This window comes from Pollicipes pollicipes, unplaced genomic scaffold (assembly GCF_011947565.3).
Source record: "Pollicipes pollicipes isolate AB1234 unplaced genomic scaffold, Ppol_2.1 Scaffold_4002;HRSCAF=4701_pilon_pilon_pilon, whole genome shotgun sequence".
NCBI lineage: Eukaryota > Metazoa > Arthropoda > Thecostraca > Pollicipedomorpha > Pollicipedidae > Pollicipes > Pollicipes pollicipes.
The window spans coordinates 15267394-15288725 of record NW_023596420.1 but is presented as its reverse complement, the minus strand read 5'-3'; the positions used below and the strand labels follow the sequence as shown (position 1 = coordinate 15288725).

The 21332-nt window shown below is 48.1% G+C and overlaps 1 protein-coding gene across 1 annotated transcript; it reads right to left on the bottom strand.

The window, feature by feature from the left end:
• Positions 1-1725: 1725 nt before the first annotated feature.
• On the bottom strand, positions 1726-21065 carry LOC119094139 (protein asteroid). Its single transcript, XM_037217213.1, has 6 exons — positions 20868-21065; positions 9957-10209; positions 6298-6527; positions 5521-5746; positions 2517-2631; positions 1726-1886 (listed from the first exon to the last, which is right to left on the bottom strand). Exons 2-6 carry the CDS (start codon positions 10182-10184, stop codon positions 1726-1728), a joined length of 960 nt encoding a protein of 319 aa, XP_037073108.1. The 5' UTR covers positions 10185-10209; positions 20868-21065.
• Between the last annotated feature and the right edge of the window lie 267 nt (positions 21066-21332).

Genomic DNA, 21332 nt, shown 5'->3' with positions numbered 1-21332 from the left:
GAACTGTAAACCGAGCGTATGGCGAACATCACTATATTCATGTCACTGTGGTTGTGGACAAACCTCCAACACCTGGCTCTCCGCCACAGGACGGCAGCAGTCTTCTGAGGCCGCGCCAGCCTGAGCATCGGCGGTTTCCATCCCCGACTGCGTGCACTGTCTCCCCTGGTCATCCGCTCCGGCGGTCCGGGACGGCGCGTACCCTGTCAGGGCGTGAGGCGCGTCAGCACGTGAGGACGGGCGCCGCCAGTGCGGTTCATGGCGAGGCGACGCCACCAGGGAATGTGAAAACGCGTGGTGACGTCGCGAAGTCACGTCTCTGGGGGTGGTCTGAAAGCCGCTATTGCAGATGACAGCATGGTCGCAGCGCGCCGCACTTACCTGCAGGGCGACTCGCCGCACCGGTCTCTTTGGCGACCTCCGACTCGATGACGGCCGTCACAGTGTCCAGCAGGTGGTTCAGTTCGGTGTCCTCGATCAGATCTGCGGGCCAGCCATGGTCCACACCTGAAGTCCGCAAACACAATCACCTTCATTACAGGGTGCCGCTACCACCCTCATCACCTTCACCAACATAGCCATCACTAGCAACATCATTGTTGCATCGATATCATGTTTACGAAAATCACGTGGCCACAGCATACTCTGAGAATGGAGAAAAGAGGAGATGCGTGGTTATTCTGATCTTCATGGAAGCTTGACATTCGACGCTTGGTATGTCGATGGATGAAAAATGTTGAGGAGTATCGGTAGCGTAAACAAGGTGTACGGAGTTCGGGTCCACGCGGTAACTGCCCATCCTGCTATGGTACAAGACAGGCAATGCCACACAACCCTCGGCAGCTGAGTACGCTGAAAGGCCTCGATGACGACATCCAAATTGTTCACATGAACCGCCAGCTTAAAGGTTCCAATCCCTCGGTCAGCTTAGTATAAAATCTCCCATTCGCACACTTAGTGTTCGTTGCCAACAAGTATAACGCTGCTACCAAGCTACAGGTCATTCTGCCATGCCATCGCCTTAACCGTCCAGGATTTTAACCGATTTGTCCAGGCCAGAGGGGAATGAGCGTGTGCGAGTACTACTTCCCGCTGATGATTGGATTCCGGACTGCAGAGTTAAGTAGCGGGGATTGCAAATGCTTGGACCACGATCATCACACAGGACAAAAAATGACTTTCGAAGATTTTAAGCACACCCCATATTCTGAACTTCGTGTGAGAAATCCTTGCGAGAGTCCTGCTTGTTTCTTTCCACTATGAAAATAGCCCAGAGGCAGTGTTAAGTCGAAGAGGACCAGGACACCATAGACACATAACACCTTGGTGGTTGGGAGAGTCCCAGTGGCGCCTCAAAGCCAGCGAGCCGCGGAGAGTGCGCCCAGCCAGTACTATACGCCTTTCCTTTGAATTTTACGAACCGACAAAACTTTTCGAACGCGGCACTCGGTCATCTAGTCGGCAAAACTAATTGACGATCTACGTTTGGAGAGACGAGATTAACAAACCCGCTCTAAACTGTCGCACTTCACAGTTGTTGTGATACACTTTGGGGGAGGACATCACGCCAGCCTTTTCTTTCTTCAATTTTCAAAATGATAATATGTGAATCCAAACCATTTTTGCATCGATTTGCACTGCAGAAAACATTGTTATCACCAAGCGAGGGAAGTGACAGTCAAGAGGGCGAGCACTCACCTTCGTCCGGCGGCCCGAAGCCCAGAGTCATGCCAACGGGCCATTCAGTGTGCAGGCGACCTCAAGCGTCGGCAGCGGCTTGTTCAGCAGCGCGTTGATGCTAATTGCCATCAGGTGCACGTACTGCAGCTCGTAGTGCAGGTGCGTGGCGGCTAGGTGGAACCTTGCGGGGCCGCGGCTGGCGGTGCCTGGCCAGGCGCTGCCGACAGGCGGCCGCCTGCTCCGACGCCAGCCCCAGCTCCGCGGCCGGCGTCCTCGGCCGGCGCCAGCGCCAGGCAGCTGAGCAGCACGGCGCGCACATGATCGCGGCGGCTGCGGCTGGCCGTGGCGCGGCGCCAGTTGACCAGCGAGGCGGCCAACAGCTGCAAAAGCGGCGGCACGGCGTCCAGCCGCCGTCGGCCGCAGTCCCAGTGTCCGCCAGGGCCACGCGCTGCCGGGAGGCGCGGTCACCGAGCAGCGCACGCTCCAGCAGCGGCGCCCGCCAGTCGACGGTGGCCGTGCTGCGGCGCAGCTTGCGGCTGTGGCGAGCGTATAAGAGCAGCGGCCCCGGCGGCGCCCCGAGCAGTGCCGCCCGCCGCACCAGCAGCGGTACGGCCGCCATCGCCGTGGCCGGCAGGCTCGGGTCTTCCACCATCGGCTTCAGTATACAGGGTACGCCGGCTACGCTGTTTCCGGCGCAGAACAGAGGGTCAACACGTCCTAAGCGCCAGGCGCATGCCGGGGGGCGACCAAGGCGTCTGGTCTGGCGAGGCGGCTGACTGGGACACGCCATTATCCACGCCCGGCTCGGAGGAGCGCTTCAGCCGGTCGTAAAGAGCCTGGGCGGCCGTCCTGCAGAAACTGGAGGTTCTGCTCATCCCTAGAGCTTTTGTTGAACGTAGTCACGTAGTCCGCTACGTGTTCACGCTTCTCCTCAGGCAGTGTTTCCAGCACCTGCAAACCGAAGCAAATTCTGGTATGCTCGGCGTGTTCCCGCTTCCTACCACACATCCCCTACGTGCTCTACATGTTTTGACCTCTTCTAACATTCAACCTAAATGTCGTAGAGAATGTCCATTGCCCAACAGCTATGTCCATATTTTTTGTGCTCCTTCCGTCTTTTTCACCGCTGGATAAGTTGCTTAGAGCCATATGGAGCGTGTTTTGTATCATGTTGTGCTTAGTGGAAGTCGGATGCGCAGATTTGCAGTGCAGAATTATACCAGAGTTGGTGGGCTTGATCACAGCTACGTTTCTAACGTTGTGCGGTTGTTCCTCTTTTCTACCGTCACTAGTGTATCAAAATGCGGACCCCCTTTCTGTATGGTCCATTGTAAAACGTGAATGGGATGAATAAATTGGCTTAACACTACCTGACATAGACGAACACTTGCCCTCGAAAATTCAACATATCTTTAGAAAATTAAAACTGCGCGTACGCATAGCTTAAAAGAACAAGGAGCTAAATAACTTTCTAGTTACATATCTTATATCGAAGCCTAAGTGCCCGGGGTGCGATTGGTGACATATATGCATGTCTGGGTTTTAGGGGGTTTGCACGCGAAGAAATGTGGTTTACGGATTTAAGTGTAAATTGTGCTAAAAACATGGCGTACATAGTCTGTGTTGGAAGTCCATGCGCCCTACTCGTTTCAGTTGTAATGAACACCTGCGAGATGCTAAAAGCGAAACAGATAATCAAAACGAACCCTTTCGGCGACCATCTTTTTGACAGAACACGCTGAGGTTAAAATCCAGGTAAGTACGAACCCTTTAACCCTTTTTGAGCTGAAAGTTATCTTCCAAAGCACGGGACCATCCAGACAGAAAAAAACGGTAAATCTGTTTTTATACGAAGCTGGCGACCAGAATTTGATGTAAAGGACTCATCATGAGAAATTATGTGAATGTGACTAGTGTCCTGATGCGTTATTCATGCTGGGTTGAAATCGCTTTCATGTATCAGTGTTGCACTGACGCTTGATACACGATGTCTGTTTAACTGAAATCGCTTCCATGTAAAAGTGATGTGTGATGCGAGATGCCTGTTTACTTGAAATCGCTTATGGAGGTAAATGATGTGTTATGCCGGATGCCTGTTAACTTGAATTCATTTGCACATGCACGTATTTTTTCGCGCATTTTGATTGTCAGTGAGATGTGCATTGTATCGCAGAAATTAATGGCGACTGCTCCTTGTTTAATACCCTGCACGTTGGTGGTCTGTAAATGCTGTGGCTAGCTGTTTATGAGAAAAAAAAAACAACTTAAAAGTCGAGTCGAATCGGCTTTGAATGCATATAACTCAACGCGACTTTGAATTCGCTACCGATACTCTTTTCGATGAACGCATATAGCCGAAGCATCACATTCATCTCTTCATTTTCCTTTTTGTTCTTTGAGAAATAAAGCTACTGATACTGTGCCACCATGTCGATAGGATGGCAGCATACCTTCTACATAACAGTTTAAACGTAATGTAAACATTATGTCCGGTCACTAAGATCAGTCTACATCAAAGTCATGCCATAATGCCAAGTCGACTTTAGTTCCAACTGCGTTGGAGCTATGACTAAATGCCTATCCTGTAAATGAATCGCGTGCAGGGTTGATGTGTGGTCGTGTATGCTTCCTGCAACGGGAAGAGCGTTCATTGCAATTGTCAAAGGGCGAGACTGCCAGGATCGTCTCGTTTGCACAGGATTGCGTCGCCGCAGACTCGCCCTGCGGCCGAGTGTCTCTGTTGCCGGCGCAGTATCACTGCCTGCTGCCGTCGGCAACTGCAAAGCCCGCCCCCGTACCTGCCCGCGAACAACAAACAAACTCGAATTCAGTTAGTAGCCTGTGCCGGAGAACTCAGTTGAAATCCCCGGCCGCGTCAGGGTCCGATACCTGCCAGTCATACACACGATTTCAAACAGCAAAACCAAGGTGATGCAGATGACTTTGTGGACTGGAACATATAAAAATTTGGCGCCTGGGAGTTGCCTTGTCACCTACGCCACCTCTTTTCCTTTCTCCTCTCCTTCGTCCTACCTTTCATCCCACTTCCCCTAATCCTTGAGTTCCCCCCCCCCCCCCCACCGAACTCGCCGAATGCGCAACAGCCTAAAGTCGCGATGCACACTGAAAATGTGGTCGCTTCAAATGTGATTGTCTCTAGGTGCTTTGCGCGCCGAGATATAACGGTACACGCAAAAACCCGTCAAAAACGCTAGCGCGACTTGGTGCGAGATGGCATAATCGGTCGGAGGCAATGAATTACAGCAGCCAGTCATTAAAACCTTGGTATCTTGCAATTTGTCCCGCGATTTACAGCGCGACGTTGCGTTGCACAAACTCGCGATGCGACTGAAAGTGAACCCGTTTAAATTACGAATGTTGGAAAACAAAATTCACGCATGTACACGCACGCCTGTACATCCACGCGCACGGCGAACACAGCGACCGGTACACACAGCGCGCCGCCAACCACCAGGCGCGCGCCGAGATCGCCCACTCGGATCGCCCGCCCGCCGGCTCACAGCCGAACAGTCCACGGGGCTATCATCACAGCTTGAGAAATGGGTCGGAGGGCGGTTCGTCGACGTTACGCGATGACGTCACGAAGTCATACGGAAATGCGGCAAAAAAATGCAGCAACCGCATTAGCAAACAAAAAATAGCATGGTGTTTGAATAGTGATATGCGCGCTTTCGCTTGTCTCCAAACCCGTAATATGACGCAAGAGACATGAAAATGTATAATGCGCCTATGTGAACAAACTTATTAACAATAATACTTGTCAATCTAACGTAAAACAATGCACTTGCAAGAAGGAGCACATCTCCATCGGATATATACCTTGTCCAGTGCTGCCTGGAGCGATGTCTGGCCGGCCAGCCAGTCCAGCATGGTGTCGAGTCGCTCCTGCTGCGGGGTGCACCACCGTCTCTCTGTGTGCCCGGCCTGCGACTCCGTCAGCCACTCGAAGAACGGGTGGAAGAGCTCGCCCGGAAAGTAGTCGTTACCCGGTAGCGTGGCCACGAGACCGAGCATGGCCGAGTCCACACCGCAGTGCTCCAGAAGCCTGCAGTGTCACAGGCAGCCATCTCCAATTGTCCGGCTCATGTGCTTGGCCGAAAATTTGGTAGGAAGACACGCAAGACGCCAAATTGGCAGGCACGCGCTCATGTGCCAAAGTGAGTTGTGTGGGTCCCATGGCCTTATTTCAGCTAGGCGTTCGGCGAAAGCGTCTCAAAATGGAATTCTCCCCCTCAACGTGGCGACGGACCTTCTCATTCGGCGGGTTGGTACCGGCACATGTAAGTTACACAGGCGGGTGAGCAGCCGGCGCTCACCTCTGTAACTCACAGAGACGGGTGAGATGCAAGCGCTCACCTCTGTAACTCACAGAGACGGGTGAGATACAAGCGCTCACCTCTGTAACTCACAGAGACGGGGAACCTATGAGCGCTCGCCTCTGTAGCTCACAGAGGTTGGTGAAATACCAGCGTTCATCTCTGTGACTCACAAAGACGAGTGATATTTTAGTGCTCACCTTTGTAACTTACAGAGGCAGATGAGATATCAGCGCCCATATCTGTAACTCACATAGACGGGTGCGTTATCAGTGCTCACCTCTGTAACCGGAACACACAGAACTTCATAGAGTAGCCGATATTGTCCCTCGAGCGAAGTGAGATTTCTGCTCTGCGCTCTGGCGTGATGCGTACACAAGGCACGTCCAGCAGGAAGAAGTCCGAATCATTGCTAAGGATGGGGCAGTTCAGACGGCCTGCTAGCTCCGCGGCCGCATCGTCCGTCTCCATGGAGCTCAGGACCACGGCCACTCCCAGTCTGCGCAGCACCTGCATGGGCGAGGTCAGATGCACGCAGGTCAGACGGGCGGGGACAAGGAACGGCTCGTGCAGTCCTCGCAGCGACGCGACCAGGCATGCTGGGCATGGAGACCATGGGTGATAAAACTTGCCGACTTGGTTGATAAGGGTGGTAACAGAAATGTCCTATTTCACGTGACACTTGTTGCCAAAAATGTTTTTGACCGAAAGTTTTGGTGACGGCCACAACAAAACATTACAGTGCGCATTCCACAACCTTACATGGGGCTTCAGCGGTAATGCATTTCATCAAATGCTTGCAAGCCTTTACGTCAAGACCCTTTACCGCACCCTACAACACCTCGGTATCTTTTTGAGGCTCAATCCCAACCCGGCGACCAAAATATCCTATGATTTTAGTTAGTCACTCACTTTGGCGACAGGTCGGCAACCAATAAATGCATTTCGTATGGCCCGGCAAGTTGGCCGATTCTCTGTTCTTACCAGCCAACTCTAATTGTCCCAAACTAGGTAATTATATACTGAATACTAAAATTTAGATATGGCAGTTTATCTGGCCGCAAAGGGATCTTTCAATCATTGCGATGCAGCTGAATTATGTGAGGTTGGCGGTGACTTCAAACACACCGCGGTTGTGCAAGCGGTATTCGCATTGCATGGTGATGAATACCTATCTAGGTTTAGGTTTTCGGCCTTGTCGTCTTTATTGACCGACGGTTCGGGGAGAGTCGACGAGGTGGTCCAATCAAGGTCGAAATTGACCTGTGATCATTCAGACTGCCTTTTCAAGACACAGAAAAGCAACCGAAACGGTTGTCGACTCCCGGCTGTAGCCACCGCAATCACCGAGCCTTCCCGCTTTGAAGAGAGCCGTGGGTTCGACAGTGGGGTATGATGACACTCCGCAGGGAAGGGAATGACAGGAGGTAAGGACTCTTCTGAAGGGCCATTTGATGTCATGGTTGATTTCGTTCTGGCTGAGCATGGTTACCAGTCAGATAAATCCTCGAATCAGGGTATGTACGCTCTCCTTCCTCCAAGGAGGCAATGACGAGTTAGGTGGTGCAGGAAATGCAGGCAATGAGGAGGGAGAGTTAAGGATCTATTGCCATCTCCCCTTAACCAAGACGCTTGATTCAAATAAGAGCCGATTTTGTGGGATTTTGGTCTTATTGTCAAAGGAGTTCAGTAAAAGAATTTGCATTTGGTTATCTCTGCGAGCATTTTTGGCTACTTCCTAATGATAGCACCGCTGTTAGCACAAAAAGCAGCACAAGCAAAGCTCTGAAGGCCATTCATTTTGCAGTCGTCATTCATATCTCATCTGCAGAATTTATTTACACAATCACGTGTATGGATGCAAATTTGTTATGTGATGTTATGTGAGCACTCAGTGTATCTGCCAACATTGAAGTGAAATATTTTCTGATGCAACCAGGAATGAAGTCCCTATTTATATTAAGTGAGCGCTTTGACGGTAGCCTGACTTAAATGAGGACCACACTGGTAGCGGAAAACAGTGCAGTGTGTCTGGTTGTGGCACCATGCCAGGGCTGTCAAGTTTTACCAATTTTAAGGGAGGGAAGTGAGCCATGGGCCTCCCAATTCCCTTTCCCTAAATGCGTTTAACATATTTATTCTGCTCTGTTTTTATCGCAGGTAGTTTTTATTCTTATGGTATTTTGTTTTTTATCAATGGGCGACGAGACCCAATGTTATTTTCAAACAAAGAAAGGTAGGGCCTCACAGAACAAAGACAAATGGATTGTGCTCTACGAGATTTCGCGTGTTGTAATAAGTGTTATGTTGTTACTTGTACTGTGTTATGTTCTACGACATATAGGCTCAGAAGCCCCGTGCGACGTAAAGCCCCAATGGCAACACTCGTTCACGGGCCGCACTGATCTCTCGACCTTCTGTGTGCTTGGGGCCCCTCTGGTTGCTCACCTTTGTAGGCTCGTATGCCGTTTTTCCTTATCAGTGCTTGTCTCGCTGCTGGCCGATGAGGGCCCCTCTGGTTACTGAGGAGACTTGAGGGTGCGGTCCCTCTCTGACAGCTTAGGGACTTACCTGGTTGCGCAGACCCCCCCCCCACCCCCCCCCCCCCCCCTCCCTTCCGCCGGTCACGACGGGGAACCTGTGATCGCTTGTGGAATTTCTGGTACCTTCGGTGCGTGAAAGCACGTGACAGTCTTCTAAAGTCGGCCTCCAGCCGCAAATTATCGTTTTTGTTTTGTGTTTTGTTTTTTCCTCGCCGTGAGAAGAATATTGAACAACTGAAATTGGTGTTCTTAAACAGTGCCATGATCCATGATCTCGTCTCTCCGTGACCCCAATGCATCCTTCTTCTGGAACGTCCCCGCCACCCCCTGCCCAGCATCTGCGCAGTCGCCTTCTCTTTAATCTGAGCACAACCCGGAACGCGATATGTTGTTTTTTTCCTTTCCAGGCAGCACAGAAACCCAATTTTACTCTGTGTTTACACATTCTGGGTTGCAGCGAAAGGCACCCACTAGGTAATATGTGTCGCACTAGGCTTGGAGTATGCCTTAAGTATGGTGGAGAGTATCATGATGGTTGGGGGGTAGAGCTCGGAGCGTACACATGGTTTCCATACGGGACATTACCTCGAAAACGCCCACATGTTGGACGTCATTCCCCAGTGTTGCCTGCCAACTGTAAGAATTCTGGTATGTTCTCAGCTGCCTTGGCTCTCGAGGTCTTTCGCCGTGTGTTTTATTTTCACGGTCGACGAAACTGCTGGCTAAGTGCCTAAATGGAGCCCATATTAGTGCATCATATTAATCAAACATATAAACTGGCATGCTGGCGGGGTGGCGTAGCCTCAGGCAGTTTGTCGCCCATTTACTAGTAGGCTGGTAAGAATCGGTGCAGACGACTTCCCATTCAAAACATAGGGGAGCTGTGCAGAGTTTGGTGGGGCTGAAGCCAATCCTGCCAGCTGTGCTCATATGAACTCAAACCCGTAAGTAAAAAGCCTGCATAACGCATTCAGTGCCAAAGAAATAGCCGAGGGCAATCACCCCTGGTTTAAATAGGCGTTCACACGCACATTTTCATGAACTCTGACACCAGTCACAATATCGAGAAGTGTCACACGACTATGCGTGCTGGACGCCCACATTTGAAACATGAAGCGCAAGGGCGCGGGTGGTCCAGCTTGAGAATACGAGCTTAAGAGTTGAATGTATCATGATCTAAAAATCATAATAAGTTAAGACCTTATGGGAAATGACAGGGCATGCACGTCGGTTTCGTTATAGTCATCACATCCGCGACAGCTCAACAGAGCGAACTGAGGACATCTCTTTCCGAACAGCTTTTATACGCAAATCACCCCTCGGTATGAATTTGCTCGAGGCACTGGTCTGAAGTCGACTTGCTCAATGCTCGATCAAGCCGATTGATGTCGCTCACCTCAACAAATACGCATCTGAGAAGTACCGGATGGCACCATGCGTCCGTCTGCTCGAGGTCAAAGGCCCGCAGGGGGATTTCAGAGGCTCGCACGGATGTGTTGGCGGCCGCCGCAGGACTCTCGGAGACTGGCACAGAACGCTCCGAAGCCAGCACGCATTTCTCAGTTTCCGCTTTGGCTCTTCCCAAGATGGTGTTCCACTTTTCGGCGTAGCACCCAGCATCCATCAACACTATTGCGGTGATGCCGCATCTGCAAAGTGCAATGAACACAAGGTGACGCGCATTCAAGTAATATGTACGAACTCTCAATAAGCAAGAAAGCGACAGATGCTCAAACGGAAGTGCTTGTGGCTTTCATCAATTACAACTAGTCACAAAATATTTTTGATTAACGTTTTGGTATGATTCAGTGTAAAGGAATCAGCCGTGGCATAAGACTGAACCACTTGGATGGTTTCCTCCTGTCCAGATTTCAAAACAGATCGTTGATCTAGATGAGTGAAGTCTAACAGCATGGTGTTGTCGGCATAGCCACGCATCGACCTCGTAACGTAGCCTTTCACGATGTTCTTGAGGCGTCGGTGAGCCGACAGGTCGGTTTTATTCCGAAATCGTGCTACATTCGGTACGCGTCACTGCGCTGCCGCATCGGCCGTTGCAGGTCAGGGCTGTCCTCAAGCCATGGACAGTGGAACGACGGTGGTTTAAGAGGGCAATGCACGTCTACCACAGTCCACAACACGCGCATGACTTCGGCCACTTTAGCTCCACTTCCTCATTCCGGTAAACTGGACTCCAGTCCGACCGCAGAAGATCGAGGTCGAGTGCACCCTAGTTTAGCTTGTGCCATGGACGCACAGTGAGAGGCGCCTGGCGAGGGAAACGGAGGAACATGAGGTAACACGAGGAGAAGGCACCATCTCTGCATCCTTGTGAAATTTTGAGTGACATGATCGGGCCCATTGGACACGTTTTCCCATGGGGTGTCTAGATCAACCAAGCGCAAGTTTTGTGCGGTGATTTCCTTTGTTTGGTCTGTCAATTCCTTTTTTATTAGGAATGTGACATCGCTAATTGATTCTAACACGCGATGTAAAGGTTTCTAGTGACAGGTAAGTGTTGATGAAAAGCTCACAACAACCGAGGGATCCCTGACATATGTCGTGTCGCCAGCTTGACCTTTTACTGGTTTTGCCTTTTGATCGAATAATTTTTCTCGTGGCTTAAGGCCAGGTTACGTTTAACTTGGTGATAAGAACGGCGAGAATTTCCAGCATTGTGGGGATAAACTCACCTCCTTGATATCAGCACTTTGGAGAGGAGAGCGTCCACGGAGAGAACTGGGTCGCGATTATACATGATGAAAAACGGACTTAACCTTACACTATCGTTTTTTGCTGTCCTAGATGCCGCAAAAGTTGCCGGAATTTGGTGTCCCAGTCTTCTTGTGAAGCGCTGATGAGTTTTGCTAACCGATCGCTTTGGACATGGTAAAATCGCTCTTACTTGCCGTTTGCTTGAGGATGGTAGACTGGAGTGCAACTGTGTCTAATATTGAAGAATGTTGAAATTTGTTCGACTCCTGCATGACAAAAATCAGTCTAATTGTGACATACAATGCCGCGGGGCAGGCGTGACGCGGAATATCCTTAACAGGAATTTGTGCCAAACTCTTAGCACTTTTTGATTCGGTAGCAAATGACTCAGGCCAACCAGGAAACATGTCAATACCGTGAATGAAGCACCGATTACTATCATGGCTTTGCGGAAATGGTCCAAATGTGTCTATTGCAATAATTTCGAATGGGTACTTCGAATCTGCATGTTGTGCAGAGGATGGCGTTCTTTTCGTAATTTTGGCATATCACAGGCTATGCAGATTTTCAAATACTGAACTACGTATTGGTACATGCAAGACCAGCAATGATGCGAGCGAAATTTATCATATGCTTTGTAAGTGCCTAGATGACCACTAAAACGTCCGGAATGCGTTTCTTCAATGTGGGTTTTTTGGCGGCTGCGAGGAATGACTAGCTGTACGCCGGGAAGTGGGGCACACCTTTTTTGCGGCTGCGAGGAATGACTAGCTGTAAGCCAGGAGGTGGGGCACACCTTTTTTGAGGCTGCGAGGAATGACTAGCTGTAAGCCAGGAAGTGGGGCACACCTTTTCTGCGGTTGCGGGGAATGACTAGCTGTATGCCAGGAAGTGGGGCACGCCTTTTAGAGTCTGTAATGCGGCATACTAAATCATGTAAGATCGTTTAATTCACGGATATTTCAGAAAATTTGGGATCCTCCTGATTCGCAAGAATATTAAGAATCATTATGATATCTGCGTTATTTTCCTGCGGACTCTCAAAGTTGGGATTGTTTGACAGAAGTTCTCGAAAATGTTTTCCTAATGATGCACCTCTTCTCCTGGGGGCTTCCCCACTTCGGAGTTCAACACCCTAGGTGTCTGGTCGGGGTCTATAATCTTAACGTCTGATGGTGGTTTGAGGCATGAGAAGGCGTCAGCAAGAACGTTTTGTTTGCCAGCAATGTACTGGACATCGCAACCATATTCGTCGAGAGTGATGGCCCAGCGTTGGATTCTTTCTTTTCTTATTTCGCTGGTAACAAGGTGTTTAAGGGTTTGTGGTCCGTCCTGACAGTAAATATTGAGCCAAGAAGATAATATCTCAATTTTTGAATGCCGTTAACAGTGGTGTATGCCTCTTTTTCGATGACAGGCCATCGTTGTTGTGTAGCATTTGATTGTTGGGAGAGATACTGCACCACTTTTTGACCTTGTTTTGCGTCTTGCACAACAGCAACACCAATGACGTGGCTCGACGCATCGGTGTGAATTTTGTATGCCCTTGAGGTGTCTGAGTAAGCTAGCACAGGAGCTGGAATGATTTCAAACGCCTTTTGACCCGCTTCATATAAAAAATGTTATTCTTTTCATAGTTTCGTGAGAGGTTTTACATTTTTTGCAAAGTTTGGAATGAATGAGCGATAATGCGAGGACGTACCCAGCAATAAACGAACACCTTCGACCTCAAAGAGATAATTCAGGTCTCTTCTCCTTCACCAGGATCTGGTTTGATCCCACTTACGCAACTTTTACGACCGAAGTATTTTATTTCCCGTTTCAGAAATTCACATCATCACATATTGAAATTTCAGCCCACACTGCGTAAGTATTTAAAAACCGTTTTGATGTGACTAAGATGTTCTTCGATTTTTTTGAAAAAATTATGATGCCATCAATGTACGCAGTTGCAAATCTATGTTACACCTGCCAAAACTTTGTTGATAAAATCAGAAAATAGTCCTATGACGGTGCACAGACGAAACGGGAGGGCAAGCAAGTGGTGAAAACCTAGAAAACAAGTGAAAGCAGTTTTGTAAACAGAATCAGGATTTATAGCAAGTAGGCAATAACCGCTTTTTAGGCCCAACATGTGAAATACTTTGATCCTCCAAGCGAGGCAAGGATGCCATCGATGCAGAGAAGTAGGTAGCAGCTCTTCATGGTTACTTGGTTCAATTTTCTGTAATTTACACAATTTTCCTTCACTGCGTACTACACCACACTACACCACACTACACTACACTACACTACACTACACTTCACTTCACTTCACTACGCAATACACTTCTTTTCTCTCTACATTTCCTATCAAATATGACCAACTGGCTTGACCACGGACTTCGACTCGGTCGGATTATTCCAGCCCTTAGCGGTTCAGCGATGTGGTCTTGCACCATCTGTCTCTGACTGAACGTGAGCCTATAATGATTTGTGTTAGAGGCTTACGCCATACTTGTATTTTTGGCTTAGATATTACAACGATTGTTTATAAGAGGATAACCCTTTGTTTACATAGATAGATCGATATTAGAGATTCCGAAGACACCTAGAGTGTTTTTGGACTCCGACGTAGAGGAATGTCCGGGAGAGGAGGCGCTTGATCCGGAAAAATTTAGAGAATTTATGTCAAACAATCCCCACTTTAAGAGCGTGCACGAACATGACACGGATATCATCATGATTCGTAACATTCTTGCGGATCAGGGAATCCCAAATTTCCTAAAAATCTCCTCTCATTACACGACCTTGAGCGATTTAATATTTGATGTTAGATGTCGCATAATATTTCCTATGCTTTGCCAATCATGAAATTTGACGAACTCTCTCTATTGGACATTCTAACGTGTTGTGTAAGCCCTGGACCTTAATTTCACGTCCAGCTTCCTGCGTGGTTTGCGCAAGAAGTTCTCCCTCAGTAACTGTATGTACAGATGAAGTCATGTTTGTCAGAGTCTGATACGAGCTCAAGCGTTCAAGGATTGGTTGTGGATGGGTTGGCTCACGATCCAGATGATCTATGAGGAAAACTTGAAGGCTGACGACTTGTCGACGGGATCTTGTCAAACACAGCTTCTATTTTCTAGTTGCTTATCTGCACCAAAACTCATACCACAACCAATGAGATAGCTAACCATTGAGAAGAGAGTACGCCATCGTTCGAAGGACGGCTAAACCAATCAAAATGTAGGGCAAACTGTCTGATGCAGATTGCACGTGGTGACACGCTGCAGGCGACTTTTTGAATGTAGCATTGGATAGTACTTCGGATGCCAGGAATAGTTCAGGCTCCGATGGAACGGATGGCACGTGGTGAGAGAGATGTTTCCCAGGAGGTTTAAGTGTCTTCTAGTGCTTTTCCGCCCTTTTTTGAAAGGTCTAGAAAACTTTTGAACGGTCTACTTTCGTTTGAAAGATCTAGAAAACTTTTGAAAGGTCTACTTCCTTTTGAAAGCTCTAGAGGCGTGATGTTTTAAGCCATCTGGAGATTTATATAATTCTGGATATATTTACTGCCCAGAAATATAACTGTGTTACGACCCGTCAGGGAAACTAAATCGGTTTTCTATTCCTGGAGTCTAAAGGACTATATTCCCGTTCAATCCCTTTTTTGAATATACGATGCTAACTTCTGATTCTTCCCATAATGATCTCAAAGTTTCATAAAACATTCAAGTTCAGAATTGCCGAACGTCTTAAAAAACACAATTTTTGGAAATGATTTGCTCAGCTGCTTTGGTGCAAAGTTAGATGTCGGATAGAGTACACTGAACACTCACAATAACGTCATTGTTCTACGCCCTCAACATCAGACATGTCAGTCAGTGACATCTCTAGTTCGGACCCCTCAGAAAACAACAACTCCTGCGTAGTCTTACGTAGAACTGCCAGCTTTGATCAACCGTTTGATCAACCTTTGATCAACCGTACAGCTTAAAGAGCAGAGCTGTTTAATCGAGCCACTGAGTAACGATCCGTATCTTAGTGAACAGCCAGGTCTTTTTCCGATCAATAATGCGGGGTGTCCAGATAGGAATGGACGCGCTCCACTGTCCTGCTTAAATTGTATAACCAGAGACCGTACTTTGGCAGCCCGACGATAGGCATTGCTGAAACGTACGAAGAAGCTGAAATTTGCAGCGTAGGAATAGATAAGGGCTCAGAGCATCAAAAGGCCGCTGTTGATCCTTCTTCCGAATTTCAAAGGCTGAATTTTCATGCATCCCTAGCTATCAAAAGCAGTAGATTTAAACTTTGCTGGATAGATATTAGGACATATTTGAAAAAGCGACTTGGATACTGGTTGTACAGACATCATGACGATGAGGATAGATACAAAGGATCATCCTTTCATAAAGCAAATTGTTATAGGCGTACGTTCAGCCAGAGACAGGTGGCGCAAGACCACATCGCTGCACTGCTAAAGGCTGGACTAATTCCACCGAGTCAAAGTCCGTGGTCAAGCCCGCTGGTCACATCTGACAAGAATATGGAGGGGGAAAAAAGTGTAGCGTCTAGTGAAGTGTAGTGAAGGTCGTGTGGTACAGTGTGTAGTGAGGGAAAACTGTGTAGATTACAGAAAATTGAACCAAGTAGCCATAAAGACCTGCCACCTACTCCTTCGTACTGCTGGCGTCCTCGCCTCGCTTGGAGGATCAAGGTATTTCACATGTTTGGACCTAAAAAGTGGCTATTGACTAGCTGCTATGAATCCTGATTCTATTGGCAAACCTGCTTTTACTTGTTTTCTAGGTTTTGTATTCCTTTTCTGTCCTCCCGTTTCGTCTGCGCAACGCCGTAGGATTATTTTCTGATCTTATGAACAAAGTTTTGGCAGGTACAACATGTGCATTTGCCTTTGCATTTGCATGTGCATTTGCAACATGTACAACATTTGCAGTGGCGCACTTGATGATCTAACTTCTAAAAAACATTCGAAGAACATCTTGGTCACATCGAAACAGTTATTAAATATTTACGCAGTGCAGGCTTCAACCTCAAAATGTCAACACGCGAGTTTCTGAAACAGGAAATTAAATATTTAGGTCATGTAAGTTGCCTAAGTGTGATCAACCCAGATCCTGGTGAAGCAGATGCCATTAGAGACCTGAATCATCCCTGCGATTTGAAAGGTTTTTGCTTGCTGCTTGGCATGTGCTCGTATTATCATCACTTTATTCCAAATTTTGAGAAAATTGCAAAACCTCCCATGGAACTAACGAAGAAAAACAACCCCTTTTATTCGAATAAAGCATGTCAAAAAGCGTTTGAAAATCTTTGCAAAGCCCTCATTCCAACTCCTGTGCTAGCTTACTCAGACACCTCAAAGACATATAAACTTTACACTGATGCGTAAAACCACGCCACTGGTGCTGCTTTTGTGCAAGACGCAAAACAAGGTCAAAACCTGGTGCAGTATCTCTCTCCCAACAATCAAATGCTACACAACAACGATAGCCTGTCATCGAAAAAGAAGCAACACCATTGCTTACGGCATTCAAAGTTGAGATACTATCTTCTTGGCTCAATATTTACTGTCAGGACGGACCACAAACCCTTAAACACCTTCTTACCAGCGAAATGAAAAAAGCAAGAATCCAACGCTGGGCCATCATTCTCGACGAGTATGGTTGCGATGTCCAGTACATTGCAGGCAAACAAAACGTTCTTGCCCGATGCCCTCTTACGCCTCGAACCACCATCAGACGTTAAGATTATAGACCCCGACCAGACACCTAGGGCGTTGAACTCCGAAGTGGCGAAACCCCCAGGAGAAGAGGTGCATCATTAGAAAAAACACTGCCCAGAATTTCTGTCAAACAATCCCGATTTTAAGAGTCTGCAGGAAAATGACACGGATACCATGATTCATAATATGCTCGCCGGATGTGCTGTACGGTGGCGAGATCTCAGGTGGTTGGATATGAACACGTGGGTCCGGGCTGGATCCTGGGCAGGGCTGACTGGCGGGCTGCACCCAGTCGCCCGATCAGGTGAAGCGGCCTAATGGTGGTGCTGCGGAAGGTGAGCAGGCACTGTCTTGTTCAAACCCTGAGGCAGTATTGGTTTGATGCACCTCGGCCGCATGTTGAGGCGACAAGGAGCGCTCTGGAATAGCAGCTGCGATAGTAGGCACTGCGACCACTGTTTGAACAGGAAGGGATGGTGTCCTTCGTGGAGTACGTATGAAGTCGTTGAGTTCGATCAATGCAGCTCTAATGCCCGACAGACGGAAGCGTTTGCATCATCTTCTTTAGAGAGGTGCTGTGCCGCTCGAGATCGATTAGTACATGGGGTGCCAGGGATCGACGAGAGCTAACTGGGCGGAGACCCGTGCCTCGAAGGTATATAACGTCGACAGGATGGGGCGCTGTAATAAGCCGCCTAGCTTTGGTAAGGGTTAGTGATCTTCTCATGTAAAGTAAGTCGTGCAATGCTTGTCGCACCCGGCCGCCGTCCCGCGCCGCGCTGCCCGGTCGCCGTGCCGCCCCGCACCACGCCCGGCCGCCGAGCCGCGTCGCGCCAGCACTTCTCACCGGCCGTTCGCGCACCGAGTGAGAACCCACCCGGACTGTCATCAGAAGAGGGCACGTACTCGGACACAGCCCTGCCGTTCAGGCTGTGCACTGACAATTAGTCTGCACTGAAGAGATCAAGGGTGCAAGCCTACAATGGAGTGTGTCCAGTTATTACAATTAACCACTTAATGTAGTAATTCTCATAAGCAAACACGCTTGACATTATGTCTCATTACCGTTGGTGCGTCGATTTGTATGTTAATGTGCTTCATGCGGCCTCATCACGATGGAAAAGGAACTATAACTTGTTGACGTTTTGCATTGATATGACACGAAGCTGACTCCACGGTGTCAATTGGTACGCACTCGATGCAGTCCGCTGTCAAGTGCAACAAGTGTCACCGTCTGACCAGGCAGTTAGACTGAAATTGAAGATAGAGCGAGTTTTACATCATAATGATGTCATTTAAAGGTGTGTAGTGTTTTATGTGAACTTCATGGACGTGTATCGAATGCGCAGTTGTCGTTAGTTGTCATAAGTGTGTCATTACCCATTACAACGTGCACTGATTTTATGCTGGCATTGAACAATGATAGCGACGTACATTTTAAACATTAAGTCAAAATTTCATCGCAGGAGGCTCGTACTGTGATCTTACAACGTAATACTTCTCAGCAGTAAATATCTCCAGAATTATATAAAGCTCCAGATGCCTACGGACGTCAGGTCTCTAGAACTCACAAGTCTCTAGAATAAAAATCCTAGGAGACATGTAAAAGTTTTGGTAAAGAGCGCTCCCACCACATGTCATCTGTTAAGTCGGAACCTGAACTAGATCTGCTTTCCGTAATACTATTCGATGTCTTCTTCAAAAGTCGCATCCAGTGCCTCACCCCCTCCCAATTGCATCAGATAGTTCTGGGATCGCAAGGCGATACCCTGTTTCTTGACTGGTTTAGCCAACCATCCAACGACGCCGTACCTGCTTCTGATTTGCTAGCTATGACATCATTTCTGGACCCCACGGCCATGGATCATTCCCGACGCGCACAGTATATAAGCCGTACCATTAGTGCCCATGCAGGTCCATACTCTTCCTGGGCTTAAGGCGAGACATTTGTTGGTTGTGTGGGTGGACGTTGTGATGTGAGTGTTAGTGCGTGTGACTAGAAACAGAAGCTGTGTTTCACGAGATCTCTCTTCGACGGACGCGCGGGGCATACTGGCACGAGCAAGGCATACACTAGTATAAGTATCACGCCAGCAGTCAGAAATCTGTCACACGGGTATTTTGGATGTTAGAGCCTTTGGGTTTGTCTCGAGCACGACATATACATCGAGTGTGGCCTATTTTTGTGTAAATGGCGCCAATGGGAAGCCCATCACTCGTTCGTTGATAGCGTGAACGTGCATGATATTGCTTGTTTTGCTATCCATTTCGAGGTACATGCCCTCGATTTTGCGAACCTTTTGGCAGGTATGGATGCGAATTCTGTTTTGAAACTGATGCCTGTTTTCTGGTCCTGTCTAACTTAGAGCTTAGCTCTTCAAGCAACACCCCCAATTTTTAAACTTGTCAAAACCACGTACGGTGTGGCCTCTGTCGATATCCATGGGTTCCTCAGTGGGGGTATGCCTCCTCCACACATTTCACCAACCCCTTTTTTGGGTCACCAATCCCTTTTTATTGGGGTTGGGGTTGGGGTATTTAAACCCCTCATTTGGCCACCAACCCCTTTTTACATCATCGGTAAGTACGGACACAGGACGGATTTTGTTGACTTTTGCACAATGTGCAAGGGAATGCACAGTAGTAAAGTGGTGCTATGGCGGGCTCTGTTATGAACTTCGGCATCGGATATCTTTTGTGTTGTTCTGGCAGCCCTACCCTTTGCTTGCAATACAACAAGTTGAATCCTCCATTTTTGACTTTTCGCGCAACGACGAACTGAGTGAGACATTCAATAATGTATTTCCATATCTAACTTGATTTGACCCTTTGTAAAGCTCTGGAAGTTTAACTCTAAGCGCTTGTTAAAATCTGCCCAGCTCGTTATTTGAAGAGTCATTGACCAGCTGGATACGAGGCTTTAGCGAAATCGTAGTAGTCGTCGAGTTCTGCTGAAGGTGAATTCCAAACCAACTTTGCGGACATGTGATACTGGATGTTTTAACCTTCAGGATAGCGTTGGCTCTTCGCGTGACCCAAGGCGCAATCATGTTCGGATTCCACAGGACTCAGTTACGCCATGCAGACGATTTTTGGTTCAGCCAATCTCAGACTAAGGCGAAGAGTCTACTAGCCGCCTGAGGTTAGATACAGATGAAGCTAACACACGCAATACATGACGTGGACGGAGGCTCGCAAATAATACCACATATAATCATTTTGGTTTGTTGTAATCTATTTGGTTCGGTTATTACGATATGTTGAGTCTCGCGCGATGAGTGTGACTCGCGCTGATGAGTGTCACCACCAACCCACCCGCCCAGAGGAGGTCCTGGCCAAATTGCAGGAAACTATGCAATACGGTAGTATAAAATTTCTGCAGGCGTGTTCCTACAGTGGTCTTGATTTGATTCGTGTGTACTTTTGTGTTTTGAGCAATGCCGAGGTTATACCGTTTCGCAAATTCAAAAGTGCCGTGCCGCCGCCCGTTGTCGGTGGACTCCTACGCTGCCTTGGGTCGCGAACGGTGCCAGTAGAACGCTGGGCTGTCTGTTCTAATACATCACTCACACATACAAGTGCAGGGTATACAAGATTACATAATTTTAGGTATGAAACGATAAGCATTCGATGCAACAATACCTGTCACACAACGTTGTGCAACAGAAATGCTGAATACACGATTTCGGTGTCAAAACACCCGCATAGAATGACATAGAAAATACCAAAAATATGAGCGCGATTGTATGTCATGCGAGGTAGAAATAACAAGGGAGCCTTTGAGCTAGGATTTTCAGCTGCCGCTGGCCCCAACAGAGCTAACACGTCGAGGGTTGACAAGTGATGCCACAAAATGCTTACCTTTTCAAGTCCGAAAAGAAAATCTCAATGTTCTTCGCGAAGATCGAGTAGTCGGCTCCCAGGGCTGTGCTTGTTCCCCGGCATTTGTCGGCAAAAGTGTGGAACAGGTTGTCTCCATCAATAACCAGGTCACAGTGACGTAATCGTTCTTCATGGAAAAGGCGCCTTCGCAGCACAAATGACGTCAGACCGCGGATGCCCATCCTGCGCCTGCAACGAGGCATAACAGTTAGCAGACAAGGAGGGAGGGAAGTACGTACTGAATAAGCTATACGACGAATGAGGACATGATCTGTTTTAAATCTATCCAAGTGTCAAAACTATTGTCGGCACGTGTGAAGCAAGTCCACCTTTCAACGTAGATAAGCCATAATAGCTGAACATAGCTGCCCATTGTAAGTAGAAAAAAAATATAGAAATATGATTGCGTTCTGGGGATAACGCAGGCAAACAATGTTTCCCATT

What these genes read in the sequence shown, in the direction of transcription:
- LOC119094139 (XM_037217213.1), bottom strand. Translation starts at nt 10,184, where the DNA reads ATGGATGCTGGGTGCTACGCCGAAAAGTGGAACACCATCTTGGGAAGA. An exon ending in TCAGATGCGTATTTGTTGAG is followed by an intron (nt 6,528 to 9,956) that starts GTGAGCGACATC and finishes TCGCCCATGCAG; the next exon opens with GTGCTGCGCAGACTGGGAGT. An exon ending in TCTGCAGGACGGCCGCCCAG is followed by an intron (nt 1,887 to 2,516) that starts GCTCTTTACGAC and finishes GCGCCTGGCCAG; the next exon opens with GCACCGCCAGCCGCGGCCCC.